This window comes from Pristis pectinata, chromosome 30 (genome assembly GCF_009764475.1).
Source record: "Pristis pectinata isolate sPriPec2 chromosome 30, sPriPec2.1.pri, whole genome shotgun sequence".
NCBI classification, from domain to species: domain Eukaryota; kingdom Metazoa; phylum Chordata; class Chondrichthyes; order Rhinopristiformes; family Pristidae; genus Pristis; species Pristis pectinata.
The window spans coordinates 11,381,650-11,405,472 of NC_067434.1; the positions used below are offsets into that span (position 1 = coordinate 11,381,650).

A 23,823-nucleotide genomic window follows, 5' to 3' on the forward strand; every position below is an offset into this window, starting at 1 on the left:
TCATGGCTCATCAAATTTGGATTAAAATCATTTAATTATATCTTGTTACCTCTAACACAGGTCTATGTTGTCAGAATTTGATTTCTTGGAGTCACCTGATTTTGCTGAATGTCATCAATCTGGCCACATTATTGCTTGCATATTAGGTGGATAAAGACAAATGGCGAGGCAATGCTTGAAATGAACTGAAGTGGGGGAAAAAGTAATGTGATCCTCGGGATTACTGAATGTGCCAAAGAAGGCTGCAAAATTAACACACAGATCAGTTTCCTGCATAAATGAAGCAATGCAACATCAAAGCATGGCAGTTATTCTGAACCTTTTATAAAATTGGCATGGCCTCAGCTGAATTCTAGAACGGTACAGCATTGGCAATAGGCCCTTTGGCCCACGATGTTGTACTGAACTAATTAAATTAGTAATCAAATGCCCAACTAAACTAATCCCTTCTGTTTACATAATGTTCATCTCCTGCACATTCATGTACCTATCTAAGAGCCTCTTGAACGCCTCTATCATATTTGCTCTGTTAGTGCACTCCAGGCACCCACCACTCTGTTTTGTAAAAAAAAACTTGCCCCGCACATCTCCTTTGAACTTGCTTCCTCTCACCTTGCATGCATGCCCTCCGGTATTAGACATTTCAACCCTGGGAAAAAGATATCAGCTGTCTACTTTATCTTTGCCTCTCATAATCTTGTAAACCTCTATCAGAACTCCCCTCAGCCTCCACCACTCCAGAGGAAACAACCCAAGTTTGTCCAACCTCTCCTCTAATCCAGGCGACATCCTGGCAAACCTCTTCTGTACCCTCTCCAAAGCCTCCACAGCCTTCCTGTAATGGGGCGACCAGAAATGAATGCAGATGTGGCCTAACTAGAGTTTTATAAGCTGCAACGTAACTTCCCAACTCATTTGCGTGGGAAATCCAGAAATTGGGACTTTTTCTGGGACCAGAGAAATTTAAGTGGAGGCTTGGTAGAGGTGTTCTGAATTATGAATGGTTTTGAGCGGCTTTTGAGAAGTTGTTTCAGAAGTGTGGTTTATAATCAGAAGACAGATTTAATGTGATTGGCAAAAGAGAATGAGAAGTTTTTCCCCACAATATTATGATCTGATTAAAAGGGCAACAAAAGCAGATTCAATAGTGACTTTCTAAAGGAAATTAAACAAATACCTGAGAAATTTGCAGGCTCAGGAAATGGGATGATGAACTGAATGAACTCTACTTGTATTCTATAATAAAATACAAAATGTTCAGCGGAAATCTAGCTGATGATTGTATTTTAAGGTGAAGGGGAATTAATGTTTTCTCTTTTAGCCCATGCATGATGCCATTCAGCCTCAAGCCTGCTCCAAACTTTATTAGATCATGATTCATCTCTATCTTAATTAATCTGCCTTGATGCTATAATCCTTAAATCCCATACCCAACAAAAATCTATCCTTCTCAATTTTGAAATTTTTTATTAAATCATCCTCTCATTCCACATTCAGGAATACAAACCTAGTATTGATACCTATTCATCACAGTTTAACTCCTTTTAACCACAGAATTCGGGTATATCTGTGTGCAGACTGCCCTGCGTCTTCAAGGTCAGTGTTTATTTTGAAGTAGAGTGCTCAGAACAGAACACATCATTTCAGGCCTAACCAGAGCTTTATCCAGCTAACATGAGTTCCAGTCCTTTTGAGATGACAGCCAGTATTTCAATTGGGTTTGAAATAATTTCTAATCCCTCTGTAGGCTTTAATTTTATCTACGTGGTGCCCCTCTGTTCCTCCATAGTATCCAGATGTTCAGCATTTTGCATAATATTCTGCTATATCTTGGTTTTTAGTAGGTGGCCACATTTCTCAACAGAACTTCACCTGTCAGTTTGATCATGAGCAATCTACCCATATTCCTTTTGCAAATTGAGTTTAAGCATGTCAGTGGAACATTGTATTGTGTGATAAAGCTACAACCTAGCACTTTAATTGGATTCTCCATGACCACAGCTTTGCTGAGGTCAGTTATTCCTCTGGGCAACTGTTCCAGCTGTTGGAGCCTGTACTTGTGTGGTCATTTTCTCCAGGTTTTTGTCATCTCAAACACCTAAGAGTAACTTCATTTGCATCCATCACCCTTTGAAATGTGCTTGAACTGGCTACATTTTTTAGAGAGCAGTGAAGCTTCTTGTGCAGTTGCTGGTGGGGAGTTCTTTTGGGGTCACTGGGATTTTGGAGAAATATATTAATGTAAAACCAGACACCTATGCAATACTCTTAAAGTATAACTGCAGTTTTAAGATCTGCAGCATTGAGTGGTATTCCTCTAAAGCTGCATAGTGCAGAAAACGTACACCCCATTGCACAGATCCAAAAGCGGATTAATTTAAAGCAGACTTTCAAATTGCAAATGGTGCTTGGCACAATGCTCTGCGCGTGCATTAAAACTAAATCCCAGAATTTGGGAATTGGGAGTGAGGGCTTCAGCCAGCTAAGAAACACAGTATCTGTACTGCTGTACAAGTTCAGTGTGGAGCATTATTGACTTCTGAATGAAATGGTGGGCAGAAAAGGTGATCAAAGAACTCCACCTTTTTCCATCTCACCTGTTTTTAAAGCAAATGGTAATGTCACACGCTCGTGCTACGCACTCAGGTTTCCTGGCCCACATTGTCTTCTGTCTGACGTGCACTAACCCCTGGTTTGCTGTAGTATCTCAGGTGACTGAGGAGTTGAAGGTGAATTGAGCTTTTGAGTTTCTCAGTAATCTAGTGTGCCTTCCACTCTGGCATTTACTGTATTTACTTTTGTTTCAGTGCAAATGGCATGTGGGGGCAAACCAGCATGGACACGGTATGGAGGCTAATTGACTGCACACATTTAAACCCATTCTAACTGAGGATTAGGAGCAGCAGTAGACTACCTGGCCTTTCAAGCACGTACTTCCATTCATCATGATCATGGCTGATCTATTAGCTGGGCTCCATTTTCCTACACTATCCTTCCATTGATAATTTTTTAATATCCAGAAGTGAATTGATCAATCTCTTTTGAGTGCTGTGTACAGTTTTGGTCCTCATATTTAAGGAAGGATATACTTCTATTGGAACGGTACAGCAAAGGTTCAGTCGGTTGATTCCTGGGAAAAGAGGATGATGTTTGAAGGGGGTTGGAGCGGACAGGGCCTATCCAATGAATTTAGAATGACAAGTGATTTTACTGGTGTAAGATTCTACGGGGGTTTGACAAGTTGGATGCTGAGAGGATGTTTCCCCTAGTGGGGCATATCTGGAACTAAAGTACATAATTTCAGAATAAAGGATGACCCATTTAGATGGGAATTTCTTCTTTTAGAGTGGTGACTCCTTAGAATTCTCTACCCCAGAGCTGTTCAGTGGAGTCATTAAATATATTCAGGGTAGAGATTTGCAAACTTTTCAACAGGCGAGTTGAAGAATACGAGGAGAGAGCAAGAAAATGGTACTGAGGCTAACTTTGGATCAGCCTTAATCTTATTGGGTAACAAAAGGCTTGAGGAACCAATTATCTTCCTTTTGCTATTGGTTCTCGTGTTCACCAGGGCCCAATATGATTGCAGTACATCTTTAATGTGTTCCCTTTCTTTATCAATTTGTGCATCTATTTTGCTTGAACCTCAGTTCAAAGCAGTGATTTGTATTATATTTTGGCTTTGAAATAAATTTGAGTACATTTAAAAAAAAGTGAACTGGACTGCAAAAGCCAAGCAATAGATTGGCATTATTTGCTTTGAAGATGAACCTTTCTGGCCTTCTCACCAGCTCCTTTTTTTCTCTGAAGACCAGGCTTTTGTTTTTTGGCTTTAAAGGTAGTTGTATTTTCACACCAGTGCAGAATTTAAACATTGGTCTACTACTTCTAGTCTACTGGGGAAATAGTGTCACATGTAGTCCTGTGCTTGCTTATTATCCCTGTGTGTGGAATCTGCAGTGAGGTTCAGACTGCCAGCAAGGTCAGGTGAATTTTGGGCCTATTGCCACTTTTCACTCATGATCCAGATCTCTGTAGTCTTTAGTTAATTTGCTGTGTCATGGCTGGTGCAAGTTGGAGAACTTTTGGGATTCAAATAGCATCAAAGTGACTGGAAATGAATAAGTAGGTGGATGCTATAATACAGATTAGTCTGATCTAATGCATAATTAAAATCCAAAGCTATATTTTCTAATGCTATATTTTTGTCCCTTCTGCAGTCTCCTACTAAAGCTGTGTATAATGCCAGACACTGGAATCAGCCTGAGGCAGAGGAGCTCCCTTCAACACTGTCACAATCTCATAATGTAGCAGGGAGTGCCGCAAGTAAGCAGCCACTGGCGCAGTCTCAGACAACACCGGTGAGTAGTCTTCACTGCCAGAATCCATTATTGGCATGTGAGAAATGAAAACCTGCTTGTGTGTCAAGTGGATTTCTTAATAAACACAGCTACCCTCTACAGATGGTGCTGGAGAACATTTAAAAGCTAAACTTTGGTGTTGGTCTCTTCATGTAAGAATTGCACACCTTTTACTCAGTATCTTGCTCCTGCCTCCACAGTTCATGTGTAACTCCTAAAAAGCTATCTGTCAATCCTCCAGATGTTCCTTTGGCTCCTTCCTGCGGTTTTCTCCATTTCGTCTGCACCGCAACCTTCTGATGCACTCTTTCCTAAAGAGAAGACCATATTTTGCCTAAACCTCTCCAGTTACTGGGCAAAATCTGCTTTCTTCACTGTCACTGAAATCACCTAGTTTGTATGTGTGGAGGTTTCAATGCAAAATAAAATGCTGTTTAACCCAAACAATCCATGACATTTAATTTCTTCCCAGGCATCATAGCTATCTACCCACGTCCTTTTCCCGATATCTTCAATTCACCTCTCCAACCTATTTTTGAGTGTTGGCATAGTTTCAGCCTCGCCTTCTAGCCTAGGAAGCAAATTCTTCAACTCTAAAATAAATTTGTTCTGCTCTCTTATACTCTCATCTCTAGCCCCACATTTTGTTTTAGCCCCTCATTCGATCACTAGGAACCATCTACTTTTAACTACCCAGTACTGCATTCTGTATTCACATCATCCACTAAACCTGATTCTGAATTGTTGACTGGTCTCTCAAATGTTTGCTCAAATGGAATGGGGTTTGATAGTGTTTAACTTTAAAACTCTCACATCAACTACATCTAGCAGGGACGAAATTACTGTCCCTTCCTACATTGTCACTTTTTGACTAAGTTCGTACAATTTTTGTTTTAAAAAGAAGAATCCTTTCCTCTCGGCATTAAATTGCAGTCTTTGCTAGGTTTCTGAATAAAACACAATGCTGAAAATACTCAGCAGGTTCAAGCAGTAATTTTGCAAAACAAAACAGTTATAATGAGCTTTCAGTAGATGAAAGGCCATCAATTTGAAATGTCACCCCTCTGCTTCTGTCAACTGATTATTTGCAGAATTTCCTGTTTTTTCAGTTTACCAACATATGCAGTACTTTGCCTTCTCCATTCCAATATTAAGAGTTCTTACTCTTGCACTATTACCTCCTCACTCCATGTCCCAGCTCATACTCTTCCAACTTGTTCTATACCTTTGTAAATGTAGACCTGTTTCAGATGATCAGTCAGTCCCAACTGCAGAGTATCTGATTAACACCCAGCCGGTGACCTACTTACAGCTGAGTTATGGTTTGCTGCCATCTGACTCACAGTTACATAATCTAACACTGAACTTGAATTTCAGCTTGACTATCTGTCTGCACTGTCTTATCAGTCTCATTCCAGGCAGATATTTATTGTGATGATACTTGAAAAAAGTTAATTCTGTTAGCTTGCACCTTGTTTTAATTTGCCAGATGAGGGTATGCTGTCAGCATTTATTGTTCCTAATTGGAAGGAAGTGGTAAACTGCTGCCTTGAACTACAGTCTGGTGAAGGTACCCCTTCAGTATTGTTGCATAGAGAGTCCAGCTGATATGTTCCACATTGTCCATCCATTGAGTAGACTAGGCCTTTTTTTTTCAGTATCTGGGCATCACTGGCAAAGCCATCATTTATTGCCTATCCCTGATTGCTATTGATTGAGAACGTAACAGTGAGCCACCTGCAGTTGAATAGATTGCTAAACCATTTCAGAGGGCACTTAAGAGTCAACCAGATTGGTGTATCTGGAGTCGGGCTGGATAAGGATGGCAGATTTCCTCCTCCTAAAGTACATTAGCAAATCAGATGTTTTTTTCTTTTTCAATCTTTTTATTAATTTTCAAATTAATACAGATTAATACATATAACATCGGTAATTATACACGTAATACAAAGAGATCGGGAGGACAATCATGACATAGTCATAAAGAATAAAAGATATATTCTAGGCCCCACGGTTTCTTGGTAAACGAATATATTACAAAAAAAATCAAAAGGAGAAAGAAAAAGATTTATTATATTAAAAAAAACCCAAATTGGGGAAAAAAAATTGTAAGTAATAAAACGAAACAAACTTAAAAAAAAATTTTAAAAGAAAAAAACTGGATTGATATTTCTCGATGAACAAAGAGCATTATTATGTTGTCAACTCCACTCCTCTAAATTCAAAGATTATTGAAAAGGGATCTATGTCATATGAAAATATTGAATAAATGGACTCCGAACTTCCTCAAATTTAAGCAAAGAATCAACAGTGCCACTCCTAATTTTTTCAAAGTTTAAACATGATATAGTTTGAGAAAACCATTGAAAAGTGGTGGGAGGTATTGGATGCTTCCATTTAAACAAAATGGATCGCTTGGCCATTAATGTAACAAAGGCAATCATACGACAAGCAGCAGCAGATAGGTGGCCAGATTCCATCACTGGTAACACAAAAATTGCAGTGATTAGGTGAGGTTGTAAATCAATATTCAATACAGTTGAAATAATGTTAAAAATGACCTTCCAATTTTTTTCCAAGAGAGGACAGGACCAAAACATATGTGTCAGGGAGGCCACCTCCGAATTACATCTATCACATGTAGGATTTATATGGTGATTAAAAACGGGCTAGTTTGTCCTTCGACATATGGGTCCTGTGAACCAACTTAAATTGTGTAAAAGAGTGTCTGGCACACATTGAAAATGTATCAACTAATTGAAGAATTTTCTTCCATGTCTCTGTAGGTAAAAGTATCTGGAGTTCTCTTTCCCATTCATTCTTAATTTTATCAAGTGTCTCTGGACGTATTTTCATAATTAGATCATAAATTATTGCTATCAAGTCCTTCTGATAGGGATTAAAGCCTAAAATTTTTTCCGTAATTTCAATTTTATATGGAGTCGGAGAAGAAGGCATAGTAACTTTTAAATTTCTAATCTGTAAGTATCGAAAAAAGTGTGATTTAGGCAAATTGTATTTATTAGACAACGGTTCAAAAGATGAAAAAAAAAGTTATCAATGAATAGATCACGAAAATATGTTATTCCCTTCATTTTCCATAAAGTAAAAGCTAAATCGATTCTGGATGGTTGAAAGAAAAAATTAGATTGAATGGGGCTTGATAAATTTATTCAATCCAAAGAATTTACGGAATTGAAACCATATTCATATTGTATGTTTAACTATTGGGTTAGTCATATGTTTACTTAATTTAGTAAGTGCAAAAGGAAGTGAGGCTCCTAAAATAGAAACTAATGAAAATCCTTGCACTGATTCATACTCAAGGTATACTCATTTGGGACACTGAATTACATCTAAATCTTGTGCCCCAAAAAATTAAATATCTGATATTAATTGCCCAGTAATATAATCTAAGGTTAGGCAAAGCCATGCCACTATCCTTTTTTAATTTTTGTAAATATTTCTTACTTAACCTTGTGTTTTTATTGTGCCATATATATGAAAGAATTTTAGAATCAATAGTGTCAAAAAAAGATTTTGGGATGAAAATTAGAATCGCCTGAAATAGATATAGAAATTTTAGTAAAATATTCATCTTAACTGCATTAATTCGGCCTATCAATGATAGGGATAATGGGGAGTATTTCGTAAATAATTGTTTAACGTGATCAATTAAAGGTAAAAAGTTAACTTTAAACAGGTCCTTATGCTCCTTGGTAATTTTAACACCCAAATACATAAAATGGTCTGTTACTAATCTAAATGATAATTGCCTATAAATTGGAGTTTGCATATTTAATGGAAAGAGTTCACTCTTATTAAGATTTAATCTATAACCAGAAAAAACACTAAACTGAGCAAGCAGTGATAATACTGCAGGGATGGATTCCTCCAGGTTAGAAATATAAAGTAACAAGTCATCTGCATATGAATCCTCTGTCCGTGAGTGATACCAAATATATTAAAAGAATCCCGAAGGGCAATTGCCAAGGGTTCCAAAGCAATATCAAATAATAGAGGACTTAGAAGGCAACCCTGTCTAGTACCTCGAAAAAGCCTGAACAGAGGGGATCTCTGATTATTAGTAAGTATTGAAGCCATAGGTGTATGATAAATCAATTTGATCGCAGATATAAAATTGGGACCAAAATTAAATAAATATTCCCATTCGACTCTATCAAATGCCTTTTCAGCATCTAATGAAATAACACATCCTGGAATTTTAGATGAGGGGGTATATATAATATTCATTAACCTCCTAATGTTAAAATGCAAATAACGATTCTGGATAAATCCTGTCTGGTCATCAGAGATAATGTGTGGAAGAACCTTTTCCAATCTAGAAGCCAATATTTTGGAAAATATTTTGGAATCCACACTTAATAAAGAATTAGGTCTATAAGATGCACATTCAGTGGGATCTTTCTTCTTTTTAAGAATTAGATAGTAGCTTCATAAAAGGATTGTGGTAGTTTACCCACTGATAGGGCATCTTTAAAAATTTTTCCTAACCAGGGAGAAAGAAGATCAGAAAAAAAATTTTTTTAAATTCGACTGTATACCCATCAGGACCAGGTGTTTTACCCGAATTCATTGAAAAAATTGCCTTCTTTATTTCTTCCTCCAAAATGGGTGCATCTAATATTGAATGTTCATTACATGATAATTTCAGAGTCTTCAGGTCCCTTTAAAAATTCATGCATTAATGTAGAATCCTCAGAATTCTGATTGGTATAAAGAAGTATAAAATTCTTGAAAAGATTTATTAATTTGTTCATGGTCCACCGTATGGTTACCATCTGGTTTTATGAATTTTAATAATCTGATGTTTAGTTGAAGCAGCTTTCAATTGATTGGCAAGCAATCTACCAGATTTGTCACCATGTATATAAAACTGACTTCTGGTTTAAATAATTGATTTTCGATTGGAGATGTTAATAGTAAACTATGTTGTAATTGAAGTTCTGTTCTCTTTTTATTGCTATTGATTGAGAACGTAACAGTGAGCCACCTGCAGTTGAATAGATGGCTAAACCATTTCAGAGGGCGTTTAAGAGTCAACCAGATTGGTGTATCTGGAGTCGGGCTGGATAAGGATGGCAGATTTCCTCCTCCTGAAGGACATTAGTAAATCAGATGATTTTTTAGGCCAGTCCTTAGTTTTATGGTCATCATTGCTAAGGCTAATTGTTATTCCAGATAATTAACTGAATTTAAACTGTTAGTCTAGGCATCTGGATTATGAATTCAATGACTTAATCATCAGATCTGTTTCTTTTTGGAATGAATGACGGGTGATCTCATCAAAACTTAAGGCCCCACAGGACTCAACAGGTTGGATGCAGGGAAGATGTTTCCTCTGGCTGAGAGTCTATAACTGGGGTTTAGTCTTGAAATAAGAGAGAGGCTATTTAGGACTGGGATGAAGAGAAATTTCTTCGCTGACAATGGCAAACCTATAGACTTGTCTACCTCAGAGGGTTGTAAAGGCTGTTGCAACATCATTGCTGATCTTTTACCTCGCCACCCCTTCCCTGCATTAACCCCATGTCTCTTGATTCCTTTAATAGCCTCTTGAATTGCAAATTATGGTGCCACTTTGCTGCTGCTTCTATCCTGAATCATTGTATATTGCTTTGTGAGCAGCTAGCTAGGTATTGTTACGACATTTCACAAACTATTAAAAGAAAATCATGACATCAAATTAGCTAGTAAATATAAAAGAAAAACAGACTTCAAGATGCAATCTTCTCATCTTGGATTTTCACAAGGCAGTTATCTCAAACCCTACCACAATCCTTATCAGCAAATGCCATTTTAGTGTTATACCAAGTTTAAAAGGGACCTGAGAGGTAACTTCTTCCCACAGAGTGTAGTGGGAAGCTGGAATGAGCTGCCAGAGGGAGTGGTCAAGGTGGGTACAATTTCAACATTTCAGAGGCATTTAGATAGGTACATGGAGGGTAGGGGCTTGGAGGGTTGTGGGCTGAATGCGGGCAACTGGGAGGATGCTGTAGTCAGCATGGACCAGTTGGGCCAAAGGGCCTGTTTCCATGCTGTATTACTCTATGACTAAGCTCACTACTAGATTGCAGTCTTATTAGTGGCACATAGCCACTACTTCATTTGAGAGCATGTTTCTCAAAGCAGCAAACATTGTTATAAATTTATGTATAATGCAGCGTTCCAGGATTTTATTTACTTTTCAATTACTAACCAAGTAGGATGATGGCCACACCCTGGGCTTGATGCTCAGCATTTTCTGCAGGCCAACGATAATCCAATAGTGTTTCCAAATCTAAATGTATGTCATTTCTATTCATAATTGGGCATCTTTATGCCATGCGTGATTTTCCTGCATTCTGATTAAGGCTTGTGTATGGGGCAGAGGTAATAGTGGGCAGTATATTGCAGAGCAGATATTACTGCTGCCTTGCAGCTCCAGTGACCAGAGTTCAACCTGGAGCTTGCAGGATGCAGATATGCAGGTGCCTGTAGAAAGAGGCTGCCTGGGATCCCAGTGACCAACAACAAAAGAGAGGCCTCCCTTAATCGCAAAGGCATGCGGGCTGGTAGGTCATTTGGCTACTATAAAGTACCCCTAGTGTAGGAGAATTGGAAAAGGAGTGAAAAGGATTGGCAGTTACAAGAGAGGGAATAGATTGTAGGGAAATAAATGGGAGAATGTGATTACTCTGGGAGTCAGCGATGACTGAATAGACTACTCATTTCATAATGAAGTATGAAATATCATGAAAATTAATGTTAGAATAAGACAATATTGATTTAAAGGGATTTGTTGCGCTCTGTTTTTAACTGCATCTTCCTCTTTCTGACGTGCTATTGGTTTTCAGTTTCATCTTGTGTATGGTTAGATATTTACCATAGCATTCCCACTACTTACGACACTTGATGAGACCAGTTGCATAACTGTTGGGTAACATGTAGTAGTTGAAGCTTTCTCTGTTTGCAGCCATTTTGTCAGCAGCTTTGTCCTTGAACTGATTTTTTTTTTGGACTTTGCTCTTAGGTCATAGCCACCACAAAGGAAACTGCTCAGAAGGATGAAGGTGTCTTCAAAGCCCCTCCTCCTCCTCCCCGTGTGATCAAAACTGTAACCATACCAACCCAGCCATACCAAGACATTGTGACTGCACTGAAATGTAGGAAGGAGGATAAAGAGGTACTGGGCTCATCTCTCAGATCAACTTAGCTGATAAAATCATACTTGGAGGGAATTTCTGGAAAGCTTGTAGCTGTTGAACGTTTGTACACGCTGCTCTTTTAGCAGTACTGAAATACTGAAGGTGTTGCTGTGGTCAGTGCAGTTTACATTTTTTACCACTGCATTAACAGCATTGTCCCAAACATGTTGAATTCCTTGCTTTCTCTGTCCTCCTCATTGAAGCTGTAACTGACAATAACCTGATGTGGAAAGAAATGTACAGTTCCTCCAGAAGCAAAAAAAATGTGGCACATTAGTGCTGCTGTCTCACAGCTCCAGCAACTCTGATTTGATCCTGACATCTGGTGTTCTCTGTGTGGAGTTTGCACATTCTATTCATGACTGTGTGGGCTTTTGTTGGGTGCTCCCATTTCCTCCCACATTCCAAAGACGTGTCAGTAGGTTAATTGGCTACTGTAAAATGTATCACTTAGTGTAGGTCACCGATAGAAAAAGAATCAAAAGGTAGTTAATGGGCTTATGAAAGAATAAGTGTAGGAATATAGGAAAATAAGAAGTAAAGGGATGGAGTTGCTCTGCTAGGAGCCGGCATGGACCAAATGGCCTTGTATATGATAAGTAATGAGACCATTAAACTCATCACGTTTGTGCTGAGTTCAAAAAGAGCAGATTGGGCGATTCCCACATCCCCACTGGCACCCCCGAGGTGTCTGGGTTGCAGTGCATCATGCACATCAGGTACATGTTATGAGTCGGGAGTTTCTGCCCCCACAAACCTTTTAAGAAAGTGAACCTGCACTACTCTCTGGTTTTTAAAAAAAAAAGGTTCTCAACTCCCTTCTAATCCTTTTGCAAATTATTCTCCCCTTATTATTCCTTTCTCTATGAAAGGAGATGGGTCCTTTTTTCTCCTGTCTCCCTTTATAATTCAGTGTCCATTGCCACCTCCATTGTGCAAACTCTACTTTTTTGCTCTGGATCTCTGTGTCCCATAGGTTGGAGGTGTCTAAAGTAGAGCTGTATCCTCCTAGTATAACATCTTGTTCTGATGTGATGGTTTCCTAAAGACAGGCAGAGAGCTTGCAGGATATAGATCTACAGATGGGAGCCTGCAGAAAGAGGATTTGAGAAAGTAAAGATGGTCTACTACAATTATATAGGGGTTTGGTGTGACTACACCTGGTTGGTCCCTGTCCCTGTAAAAGGATATACTTGCTATAGAGAGAATGTGGCAAAGATTCACCAGACTGATTTCTGGGATGATGAGTTTGTCATGTGGGCAGAGATTGAATGGGCTGGACCTCGGTTCTTTAGTGTTTAGAAGAATGAGAGACTACCTCTTTGAAATGTACCCAATTCATAGAAGGCTTTGTGGGTAGATATGGGGTGGCTCTTTCTCCAGGCCAAAGATCCTAGAACTAGGGATCATTCTCAAAATAAGGGGTGGACCATTTAGACAAAATGTTTCTTCACACCTGTTGACTGTTTTACTGTTATTACTTACTGATTTGGGGGTGAAAGGATATCTACAGTGAATTGGAGTCAAAATTCTCCTGTAGTTGTAATATTTTATTAGGGCAGAAGGCTATTTTTAATTTCTATAACCCCAAGAGAAGAGTTTCCACAGCCGAGTTTAAGAACATAAGAAATAGGAGTGGGAGGAGGCCATTTGGCCCCTTGAGCCTGCTCCACCATTCAACAAGATCATGGCTGATTTTCCACAACACTTTTCCTGCTTTGTCCCATCTCTCGATTCCTTTAATGAGCAGAATTCTTTTCAAGTGGAGTTCATGTGCTTCACGGCACTGCATGCACAAATAGACAAGGCCCAAAGCCTTCAGATTACCTCAGTATTGTCTGCTTCCTTGCATTTGCCATGCCTGAAGATGATTAGTAGGGCCCCAAGGTTATTGTTTTAAGGGAAAGCTGCATGCAATAAGCCCTCTTTCTAGGTTAATTGGGTCAGTTAGCGTCATTACTGAGGTGTGGTGTACCAAGTTACCTCTTCCTTGCATTTAACTGATAAATCTGATGTTTTTTTTAAAATTTCAGTTGTACACTGTGGTCCAGCACGTGAAGCACTTCAATGATGTGGTGGAATTTGGCGAAAACCAAGAGTTTACAGATGACATTGAGTATTTGCTCAGTGGATTGAAGTGTTCTCAGCCTCTCAACACACGCTGCCTTAGGTATGCTATCGTGCGTGGTCTCTCTATGCTCAAATGTTCCTCAGGATTGGTTGATGTATTCTATATGATTGTTTGCAATATGGAACAGATTTGGCTTTGCTTTGTTGGAATCCCCACAGATTTTGCCTGTACTGTAAAAGTAATTCAGAAGGAAGGAGATTAGTGTACCCATTGTACAGAAGAACGGCAGTGGTTGTGACATGTGATTGGCTTTGGCAAAGCTTGGAATTTATTATTTCTCCAGTTTATCAAATGGTTTCACTCCTTTATTCTGGTCTTAGGTGGGTAAATATTTCACTAAATCAAATCATGAGTTCAAGCCCCACACCATATCTTAAGCAATAAATTGACGCTTCAGTGCAGCTGGAATGGGATTGCTGCACAAATTCACGTCTGCATGTTAGTGACACAGAGATCTGGTTGCTCAAACTGGAGTTTCCCTACTGTCCTGGCCAACATTCTTCCTTCAACCAACATTTGCAAAGTTACTAACTGCTCATTAATCTTGTTTGTGGAACCCAATGTGGTTAGGCCACTGGGATTAGGTGAATTACTTGTAAAGTGCTTGGAATACCCCAAGGATGGGAAAGGTGCTGCATAAATACAAGTACTTCATGTACCCACATCTTCTAACACATTTCAATATTGATTATTGCAGGTTATTTTTAAATTGTCTTGCACTGTACTTCAGGTTAAATTCTCTCTCCTATCTGAACTTCTAGCTGATGTTCCTTGTCAGACACTGCCTGGACCATTCTTTGTCTGAACTGTAGAAGTTGATGCAGCTTTTTCTAGCAAGCTGGCCACCAGCAAAATTACATGGTGGAGCATGATACCGTCACGAAGCTGAAATCATTTTTGTACTAATTATGCTGATTCATTGTTGGAAGCGGATTTCAGAGGAGGCAAGCCTGCACACAGTCATTGATGTGTCAGGGAAGCGCTGGATAGGAGGAGATTTAAACCAACTGTCATTGTTTAATCCACATAATTATGCTAAAACGTCACATGCTATGGGAACCTGTGATCGTTGTTCATGCTGTACTCTCTGTTACAGATCATTTACCACGTTGAAAGTCCAGATTCACGTGGACTGTGGTAACCAGTTACTCTTGTGGTTGTTTGCATTTCAGCATTCACCGATATGTTTGTGTATTAAACTGGCTGAAATCTGATATCACTGCGCTGAGCAAATCTCTGCTTAGTCATTGTGTACTAATTGAACACAGTACCTGGCAAATCCAGCTCAGTTATGACTAAAAAAAATAAAATTGGTGGTGGCAGTCGCACTGCAGCTGAGCGTGGAGTCCAGGCCTTTTGTTTATTGGGTTGCCAGGCAATGGTATTTAAGATGGTCTTATTTCACTGGGGAATTCATTTCTGGAAGGGAAGATGGAGTAGTTCAGCTTCAATCCACAATTTAGTACTATTAGTATATAAATGCAGTTAATATGTGTTTACCTATGTTATATCAGTGCCTGTCAGTATTTAATAGGCCATTGTCTGTCAGTGCCAGCGCCTTCTATCTTGAATATTGCTTTCTGTGATCTAGTATTTGTCATTAAACTGGAAAGGATACAAAAAAAAATTGAGGATATTACTGGGACAGGAGGGTTCGAGTTGTAAGAAGAGCATGTCTAGGCAAGGACTTCTTTCCCCTGGAGCATCGGAGGTCAAGGGGTGACCTTATTGAGGTTTATAAAATCATGAGGGGCACAGCTAAGGTGAACAGCCAGTCTTTTCCCCAGGGTAGGGGAGTCCAAATCTAGAGGGCAGAGGTTTAAAATGAGAGGGGAAAGATTTAAAAGGGACCTGAGGGACAACTTTTTCATACAGAGGGTGGTGTGTATATGGAACAAACTGCCAGAAGAAGTGACAGAAGCAGGTACAATTGTGACATTTAAAAGACATTCAGGCAAGTACATAGATAAGAAAGGTGTATAGGGATATAGGGCAAACACAGACAGATAGGATTAGCCTAGTCACACAACTTGGTCGATGTGAAAGTGTTGGGCTGAAGGGCTGTTTTCTGTGCTGTACAGCTCTGTGACTTTATGCTATACACTAGATTGAAAGAAGTACAAATGAATTGCTGCTTCCCTTTGGACTGTTTGGAGCCCCGGATGATGGGAAGGGAAGAGGTTTAAAGAGCAGATGTCGCACCTCCTATGGTTGCATGGGAAAATGGTATGAAAAGGGGAGCGGTTGTCGGATATGGAAGAGTGGAAGGAACAGCCCCTTTGAATGCTGAAGGGGGGGCAGCGTATAAGATGTGTTGGAATTCCATTGAAGGGAGAGGCCAAGGGGAACCCAGTTGTTCCAGCTGTAAGAGAAGAGATGAGAGCAGGAAATGAATGCACAGATGAAGGTTAAGGATAAAAGAAGACATCTTAAAGGCACTGCTGTGGAAAATCTCATCATCAGAGCAGATACAACAAAGATAAAGCTAGGGAATAAAATAAAGTTCTTGCAGGAAGCAAGATGGAAAGAGGGTTAATGGAGATAGCAGTGGGAGTCAGCAGGCTTATAATGGGTATTAGTCACAAATCTATTCACCAGAATATATACGGATAAATCAAAGGGAAGACTCTCAGACTCATAGTCCATGTGAAAATGAGAGTAGGTTGGATATTCCTTGCAAAGTTAATGAAATTTTCGCATTCTTTGTGTGTAGGAAGCAGCGGCAATACACCTGGTAATATAATAGATTTAGGGGAGAGCTGTTGAATGGGACAGAAACAAGGACTGTTTCACAAATACCTTGAGAGTTGCATAGCTTGGGCCCATAAACGTTCACATTGCTGTACCTTTTGTCCTGGAGAAAATAAGTAGGGTTGAAGGAGAGCTTGCTCAATGTAAGAGAGAGTTCAAGGGGTTAAGGAAAGTGGTGATCGAAGAGGACTGGTTGGACCTCTGTTCAAGAAAAGTGAAGGATCCTCAGACTATTCTGGTATGGGATGATGTAGAAAGATCAATATACATGGTGAAAATCAGCAGATTGGGGCCTGGAAACTATCCAAGTGGTGAAGGTCGTCAGAGGTATCATGGATGTAAGTGGGAAGGGACAAAACAAGGGAAGGAAGAATATTTGAGTTTTGTGGGGTGAGAGCAGGCTAAAACAATGGGTCTACCAGGATAGTCCTAACTGTGGATCTGGGGGAGGGGACAAAAACAGGCTCTGCGGGGTTGTGGGATGTTGATCTACTGGTGAAGTGAGGTCAGTCGATGGCCCCGTGTTCAGTGCTGAGGTCATGGTGTAGTACACAAGATATGAGGAAGTGTCTGAGAGCTGATACTCCTGTGAAAGAGGGGAGTTCACCAAACCACAACAGCACTGCCCTCAGTAAGCAGATTGCTCCAAGATTGGAATGGGGGGGCGGGACTCGGAATCCAAGAAATGGCATGGTGACAAAGCTCAACAATGTGTCAGGCTTGGACTTCTTTAAGATGGTGACATAGGGGCATAAGTGAAAACCCCTACTGAGGACTGAGTGTTCGAAACCAGAGAGGGAAAGAAGGGTTGGTGTAAACATAATGGGGTGTGACTGCAGGGAGAATGGGTCAAAGTAAAATGAAGGAGTAGACGGATCTGGGGGAGGACTACAATTCGGGAGCTGTTGGAGTTTGCAGTATTTGATGTCTGAAAGAGGAAAGATTTTTTGTTGAAACAATTTAGTATATTACATTTGGTGCTCAGTGTGGTCTCCGCATTGGAGAAACCAAAAGGAGATTACGCGATTCCCTTTGCTGAATCCTCCAAGGGAGATTTCAGTTGCCTATTATTTTTAATTCTCCATCTTTCTCCCACTTTAATCTCTCTGTCTTCAGCCTTCGACAATGCCCGGTGTAAGCTCAAGGAACAGTGCCTCATTCTCTGGGCAAGTTGCTGCCCTCAGGACTCTGAAAAACTGACTTCATTTATCTCTTCGCAGGTACTCTTTGTCCTGTGGAGTGCTTATGGGATTTTCTGGTATTTTTTGTCTCAGATTTCCAAGATCCACTGTTTTTTGCTTAAATTCGTAATGTGCTGATTTCTCCTGAAAGGGTTTGTGTCTCCCTTTTAAGTCTTGCATTTGCTTTGTCTTTCAGTATTATCAGCTTGGCCACCAAGTGTGCCATGCCCAGTTTCCGAATGCACCTGAGAGCTCATGGGATGGTAGCCATGGTCTTCAAGACACTGGATGATGCACAAAAGAACCAGGTAAAATCTTCTCAATATTTAGAGGAAGTGTCTATCAATAACAACTTTTGTGGCACATCATTTAAGTTCCAAAGTACTTTGAGTATTACAGACGTGAATTCACATGGTTAAATAGGCAAGGTTTCAGTAGGGACTTGAAAATAGAGAGACCAGGAAAGATTTAAAAGGGAGAATGCTAGAGCTTGTAGCTTTGGCAGCTGAAGGCATGACTGGCAACGGTGAAGCAATTAAAATCAGTGATGGGCACAATAAGTAGAACAGGAAGAGCACAACGATCTGTAGGTTAGAGGAGATTTTGGGGATGATGGGTGGTCAAGGATAGAGTAGAATTTAAACAATGTAGTATCAATGTTTTTGTTGTCATCTGTGGGAAGTCCGTGCCCCCAATGAGAATTTTTAGTGTACGTGCTTAATGTCCTACTTTTGTCAGTACGTGCCCGTTTGTTGAGTGTCTCTCACAGTTTTTGCATTGAATTGTCAGAATCTAGCTCTTTGCACGGCAGCACTAATGTACATCCTGAGCCGAGACCGACTGAACATGGATTTGGATCGAGCCAGTCTGGACTTGATGATTCGCCTCCTGGAGTTGGACCAGGACCCATGCTCACGTCAACTGAATGAGAAAGAAATGAAAAAGATAAAGGAGAAAATCCGCAAGCTCTGTGAGACTGTTCACAACAGGCATCTGGACTTGGAGAATATCACGGTAAGGAGATGCTGCCTCGTATCTGTCTGCTTTATCACAGTTTAAAAGAGGTGCTTCACAGTCAGTGGCTTATTGGTACTTCCTAAAGTCAAAATGTTGCTGAAGACAACTCTACTTGACCATTGTCATCGGGTGATTGTTCATGTTCTTGGCTCAGCTCCAACTGCTGTCCTATACCAATACTGTGAGGCTGCCTCCCAGGCCAGTAAAGTACAGTGACTATAATGTCCCACCCTGACCTTTTACAAACGTCTCTATACACCTTGTTACCTTTGAAGCTTTGCTGTTGAGACTCTGACTCGAGCATTGCAGCAAAGCCCAGCTAAAGCAGCATTATGGAAAGTCTGTCGTAAAATTTGCCCTGTTAATACAGCACAGTGGTGACGAGGCAGTTAAATTACTGGAGTAGTAGTCCAGAGGATAATCTCACCAAGGCAACTGTGGAATTTAAAATCACTTAGCAAGCTGGAATTCTGTGAAGAGATTCTTATTAGTGAAGATGTCAACAAAAGAAAAGCTACTGGGTAGCTTTAAAACTTCACCTGGTTCACTAATATCCTACTGGGTATGAAGTCTTACGATCCTTGCCTTGTCTGGCTTGTTTGTGACTCAAGACTCACCAATGTGGTTGGATGTTAAATACCCTCTGAAATGCAAGCCACTCAATTCAGGGACAATTGGGCGTGGACAATGGATGTTGTTAGTGACGACAAGATCACAAAAAAAGCACTTAAAATTGCATTTTTATAGTGCTTTGTCTCCTTTTGCTCTATACGCTGTTATCTTGGAAGACCCTTTACAGAAAAACCTCTTGACAAAGCATCAGTTAATCTAAGTGGACATTCTGCACTTGATGCTAAGGCTGGCTGACAGCTTGACAGCTGGCAGTTAAAGTTGCTAGTCTGTTTTAAAAATGGTATTCTAAGCTCAAGTGAAGAACTCGGTCAAAGATCTTTTCAGACATCCTTACCCAAGCCGAGCAAACTCGGCTTTGCGTGCCGGGGTGTAAAACCGTTGCTGGAGTCACATTGTGAATGGTGGGTGGAGGAGGAAGTAGAGCTTGGCGATGGAGAGGGAGGAGGAGGGTGCTCGCGATGGTGGAAAGAGGAGGGGAATGGTGGGTTTGATTTATAAGGTAAGTAGGGTTAGAGAGAGGCTGATTAGGATCTTTGAAGCAATTGTTATAGTGGACAGTGTGTGCGTTGTGGAAGAAATGGATTGAGGAAGAGGAGGGGGGCCCCCACAGGGAGGAGATGCTGGGGTGGAGGATGAAGCTGAAGGTGGGAGAAGGGATGAAGCTGAAGGTGGAAGGGGCGACAGATGCAAAACTGCTGGGGGAGGAGAGGGCCACAGGAGACTGATAGACTGAGCAACCACAGAGCTAAGTTGTGGGAGCGTGCAACTGTTCAGGAGCTGCAGCCTTTCTGTGATTTCCACTTCCAAATTTGAAACAAAATTGCTCCAATTCCACCTCTCTCCTCCATCTCTCCCTTTTTATCTGCCTGTTGTGTTCTTTTGAACGTGAGAAGTCATTTGAACTGGGTAGTTGAAGCTATTCATGCAACCATCCAACTGATTAGAGTTCTCTGCTTTGCCATCATTAAAGCAGCATGTTTCAGTAAGTCCACTGAGTTTTTATATCCAAAAGTTTTAACCCAAAACTGTTAATTATCCAGTTACAAATGATGGGTAAACTTGTACAATCAAACTGGAACAGGAGGGAAAAGGACAGGTTTATATTTTGGGTGCACTGCACTATTGCTGGCTTTGTGGATTCTGTCCCACTAGCATTTTCAATGTTTTGGGGCTATCACCTGTCTTGAGGGGGTTAAACAATACAAACCAAGGCTACTACATCAGGATTTGGCAAGGACTGGGAAAGGTAGTCTGAAATCAAGATTTTCTTAATCATTACCAGCACAGAAGGCCAGGTGAGAAGGGAATCAAATGAGGTTGGACTTCGGATGTTCATTGTTCATGTTCGCGGGTATCATACTCTCAAAGGTCAGGAAAAGATCGAAGTGTTAAGCTAGGAGAGGGGAGAAGAGACACAAGCTGTCTGCTGTAGAACAGTTAGGTGGTTGTGGATATCTGACTAATGTCTACTGCTAGTGTTGCCCAACAGAATGTTGTGTTATTTTGTGGGACCAGGTGCAATTGAAGAATTTGTGGGAATGTGCTGTGCCTTTCTTGCTTTTAGAGCTGAATCTGTTTTCTCTTGGACAGACGGGACATTTGGCAATGGAGACACTGCTTTCCCTCACGTCCAAACGGGCAGGAGACTGGTTTAAAGAGGAATTGAGACTCCTGGGAGGATTGGATCATATTGTGGACAAAGGTACATGCCTACATGTGTACATTTAGAGTGGATACTCGTAGATTTACGCAGAATCTCTCCAAATACGGGCAAAATTCTCCCTTTTATCATATGCCAGTGGTAGCAATGGTTATATATTAATGTCCAGGTTTTGAAGCTTGTTTATGGCATCTGTTGTAATTGAGTGGGCAGTGTTTGATAATGTGTTCCATTGACTTCTTTAGCAGTAATTAGGGTTTTTGAATTTTCATCAATTTCCTGATCCAGTTCAGGGGGTGTTCATGAGTTATGATTGAAAAGCGATAAAACGCAGATGCTGGAAATCTGAAATGTAAGCAGAAAATGCTGGAAATATTCACAGGCTGACAGCATTTGTGAAGAAAGATGCAATTCTGAAAGGTCATCAACCTCAAACATTAACTCTGTTTCTGTCATCAGTTGCTGCCTGGATATTTCTAGCCTTTTCTGGTTTTGTTCATAAATTTAGTAGTGGATATCTTGTCCAGGTACTGCTTCTGTCAGGTTGCTCCAGACATTTTTGCTCCATTGAGACTTCCATTCGTGTTTGGTATTAAACGTGGTGTATCCCTGGGATCTCCCACAATTTGAGCACGATGGTTGAACATTCAGCATCTTACTATAGTGGCTGTCTATCCATACAGGAATACAATATGCTCTGCAGTTGAGTATATCAAGGCCAATGTGGCCATCCTCCCTTATAGATGTGTCCATCTGAGTTAATGGTGCTGGGCATATCTACATGCTGGATGATTGCTTTCACTACTTTAGATGGTGGAAAATATTGCCAAGACTTGTTTTCTCCTCTTCATTTATGAACAATGGCTTTTAGTTCATTGGCAGCATACAACTCTGGATTAATCCCGGAGGAGTTCAGCTTCATTGTCCCTTGTGACTAGTATCTAATATGGACAGTATGAAGCAGACGTTGATGTCCTGGTGGAGAGGTGTGTGATCCTGGTCTCCCATGGTATTGGGGTGGTGGTTGGTCCAAGTGTTTTCTGGGTCTCGTGTCTAATATCAGTGAGCGAACAGAACGGCTCCAAAGGGTGGGTGTGGGTGGACAGTTGAATCATCCTTTGGGCACTCCTATGAAGTGGAATTGAGGGGAAACAACAGTAAAGGTGGTTCTGGTCTTGAGGTGAGCAGCTCTATTGTGAGGAGCTGGTTCAGGTTTCCCAGGTGGTCCTGGTCTCAATTGAAGCAGCCCTATTTCAGGGGGTCCTGGCTTCTCAGGCCTCCTTATTAAGGTAATCAGTTATGTAAAATTCATATTTTTGGATCTAATTTTATTTGCTTAAGAATTATCTGTTGGATGTGTTGCAAAGATTTTTCTTGTTATACAAATGTATCTTTACATGCCAGTTCAGTGGATTTTGATACGACTAGGGATTTCTGATCTTGTGCCCTTTGCCCTCCTAGTGGGAATTTTCATTCGGGTCATTTTTCTAGAATTGATGGTGTTCAGTTTTCTGATCAGTAACTTAAAGAGTTCAGTTAGTCTGAGAGGAGAACAAGTTTATCCTAACCAAGTTAAATCTTATTCTACATTAACAGTAAAAGAATGCGTGGATCAGTTAAGTGAAAATGAAGAGCAGGACAAACTGGTTGCATCATTATGGGGCGCGGAGCGCTGTTTACGTGTGTTGGAGAGTGTAAGTGTCAGTGATGCACAGCATCCCTTTTTAATTTGCATTTGGAACATAACTCAGAACAGTGTTTGACAGAATAGAAGAATGTTTCTTCCAGATATCCAAACAGCATCACTGAATATCATCCCTTGTCTGTAATTGGTACACAAGGACTCCATTTATACTGCTTTCTGATGTTAGAGGAGTTCACAGAATCAAAAGTTTACAGCGTAGAAGGAAGTAATTTGCCCCGTTCTAGGAAGCAGCAATCTATCTAGTCCCACTCCCCAATGACCTGTAAATTTTTTTCCTTCAAATTTTTACATAATTCCCTTTTGAACACACTAACTATATCCATCTCCACTACTCTTCTGAAAGCCTTTTGAGGTTCTAACTATTCCCATTTAAAAAAGTTTTCCCTCATCTATCTGCAGATCAAGTAAAGGTGATCACCTTTCCTAGGACTGGACTCCACACCCCATTTGTCACAGATCAAGAGTATTATAACAGTTCGTGACTTTCTCAATCTACACTGCCATTTATACATACACCCCCAGGTCCTGTTACTGTATACAGTAGAATTATGCCCCTTCATTTATATTGTTTCTTCTTGTTCTTCCTATCAAAATTAATACTTCACATTTTTCAGCATTAACTTCCAGCTGCCTCATGTGGCCTTTTCATTCCTACTAGTCTGTCCATTTTAGGCTCTGTTACTATTCTCTGTTACTACATTTCAAAATATTGTCAACTGCATATTTGAAAGTTATGCCCCTTGCACCCAAGTGTAAAGCATAAATATAGACTAAGAAAAGCAGTCTTCCTAGTACCAAACCTAAGGAAGATCACGGTATGCTTCCCACTAATCTGAAAAAACTGCCTCACTGCTACTGTTTCCTTTCTGTGTTACAATAGCCCTTTTAATTCCATAGATTTTAATCCTGATGGCAATTCAAACATTTTTTTAAATTTGTATACACGAGGTCAACTGCACTTTCCTCTTTGTCCTCTTTTAATATCAGTCTACACTTGTCCATGCGACTGTTAATTCTGTCCCTGATTATCATTTTTGAAGTTCTTCTTCCACTGAGGTTGACCTGCCTGGCCTATAGTGCTGGGTTTATTCTTACACGCTTTTTGTTTTGAGCAAATGTATTAATATTTGCAATTCATAGTCTTTAGCTACCAAACCTGTACCAGCAGATGTTTGG

General features: G+C 40.2%; 1 protein-coding gene across 3 annotated transcripts in view; it reads left to right on the top strand.

Moving 5' to 3' along the window:
* LOC127584612 (wings apart-like protein homolog) overlaps positions 1-23,823 on the top strand; it is a 154,945-nt gene that overhangs the window by 82,799 nt on the left and 48,323 nt on the right. For all 3 annotated transcript variants that reach the window (XM_052041401.1, XM_052041402.1, XM_052041403.1), the window contains exons 5-11: positions 4,221-4,361; positions 11,395-11,547; positions 13,603-13,739; positions 17,829-17,940; positions 18,422-18,646; positions 20,873-20,984; positions 22,539-22,636. In XM_052041401.1, coding sequence (XP_051897361.1) covers positions 4,221-4,361; positions 11,395-11,547; positions 13,603-13,739; positions 17,829-17,940; positions 18,422-18,646; positions 20,873-20,984; positions 22,539-22,636 — 978 coding nt within the window. The remainder of the gene's footprint in view (positions 1-4,220; positions 4,362-11,394; positions 11,548-13,602; positions 13,740-17,828; positions 17,941-18,421; positions 18,647-20,872; positions 20,985-22,538; positions 22,637-23,823) is intronic.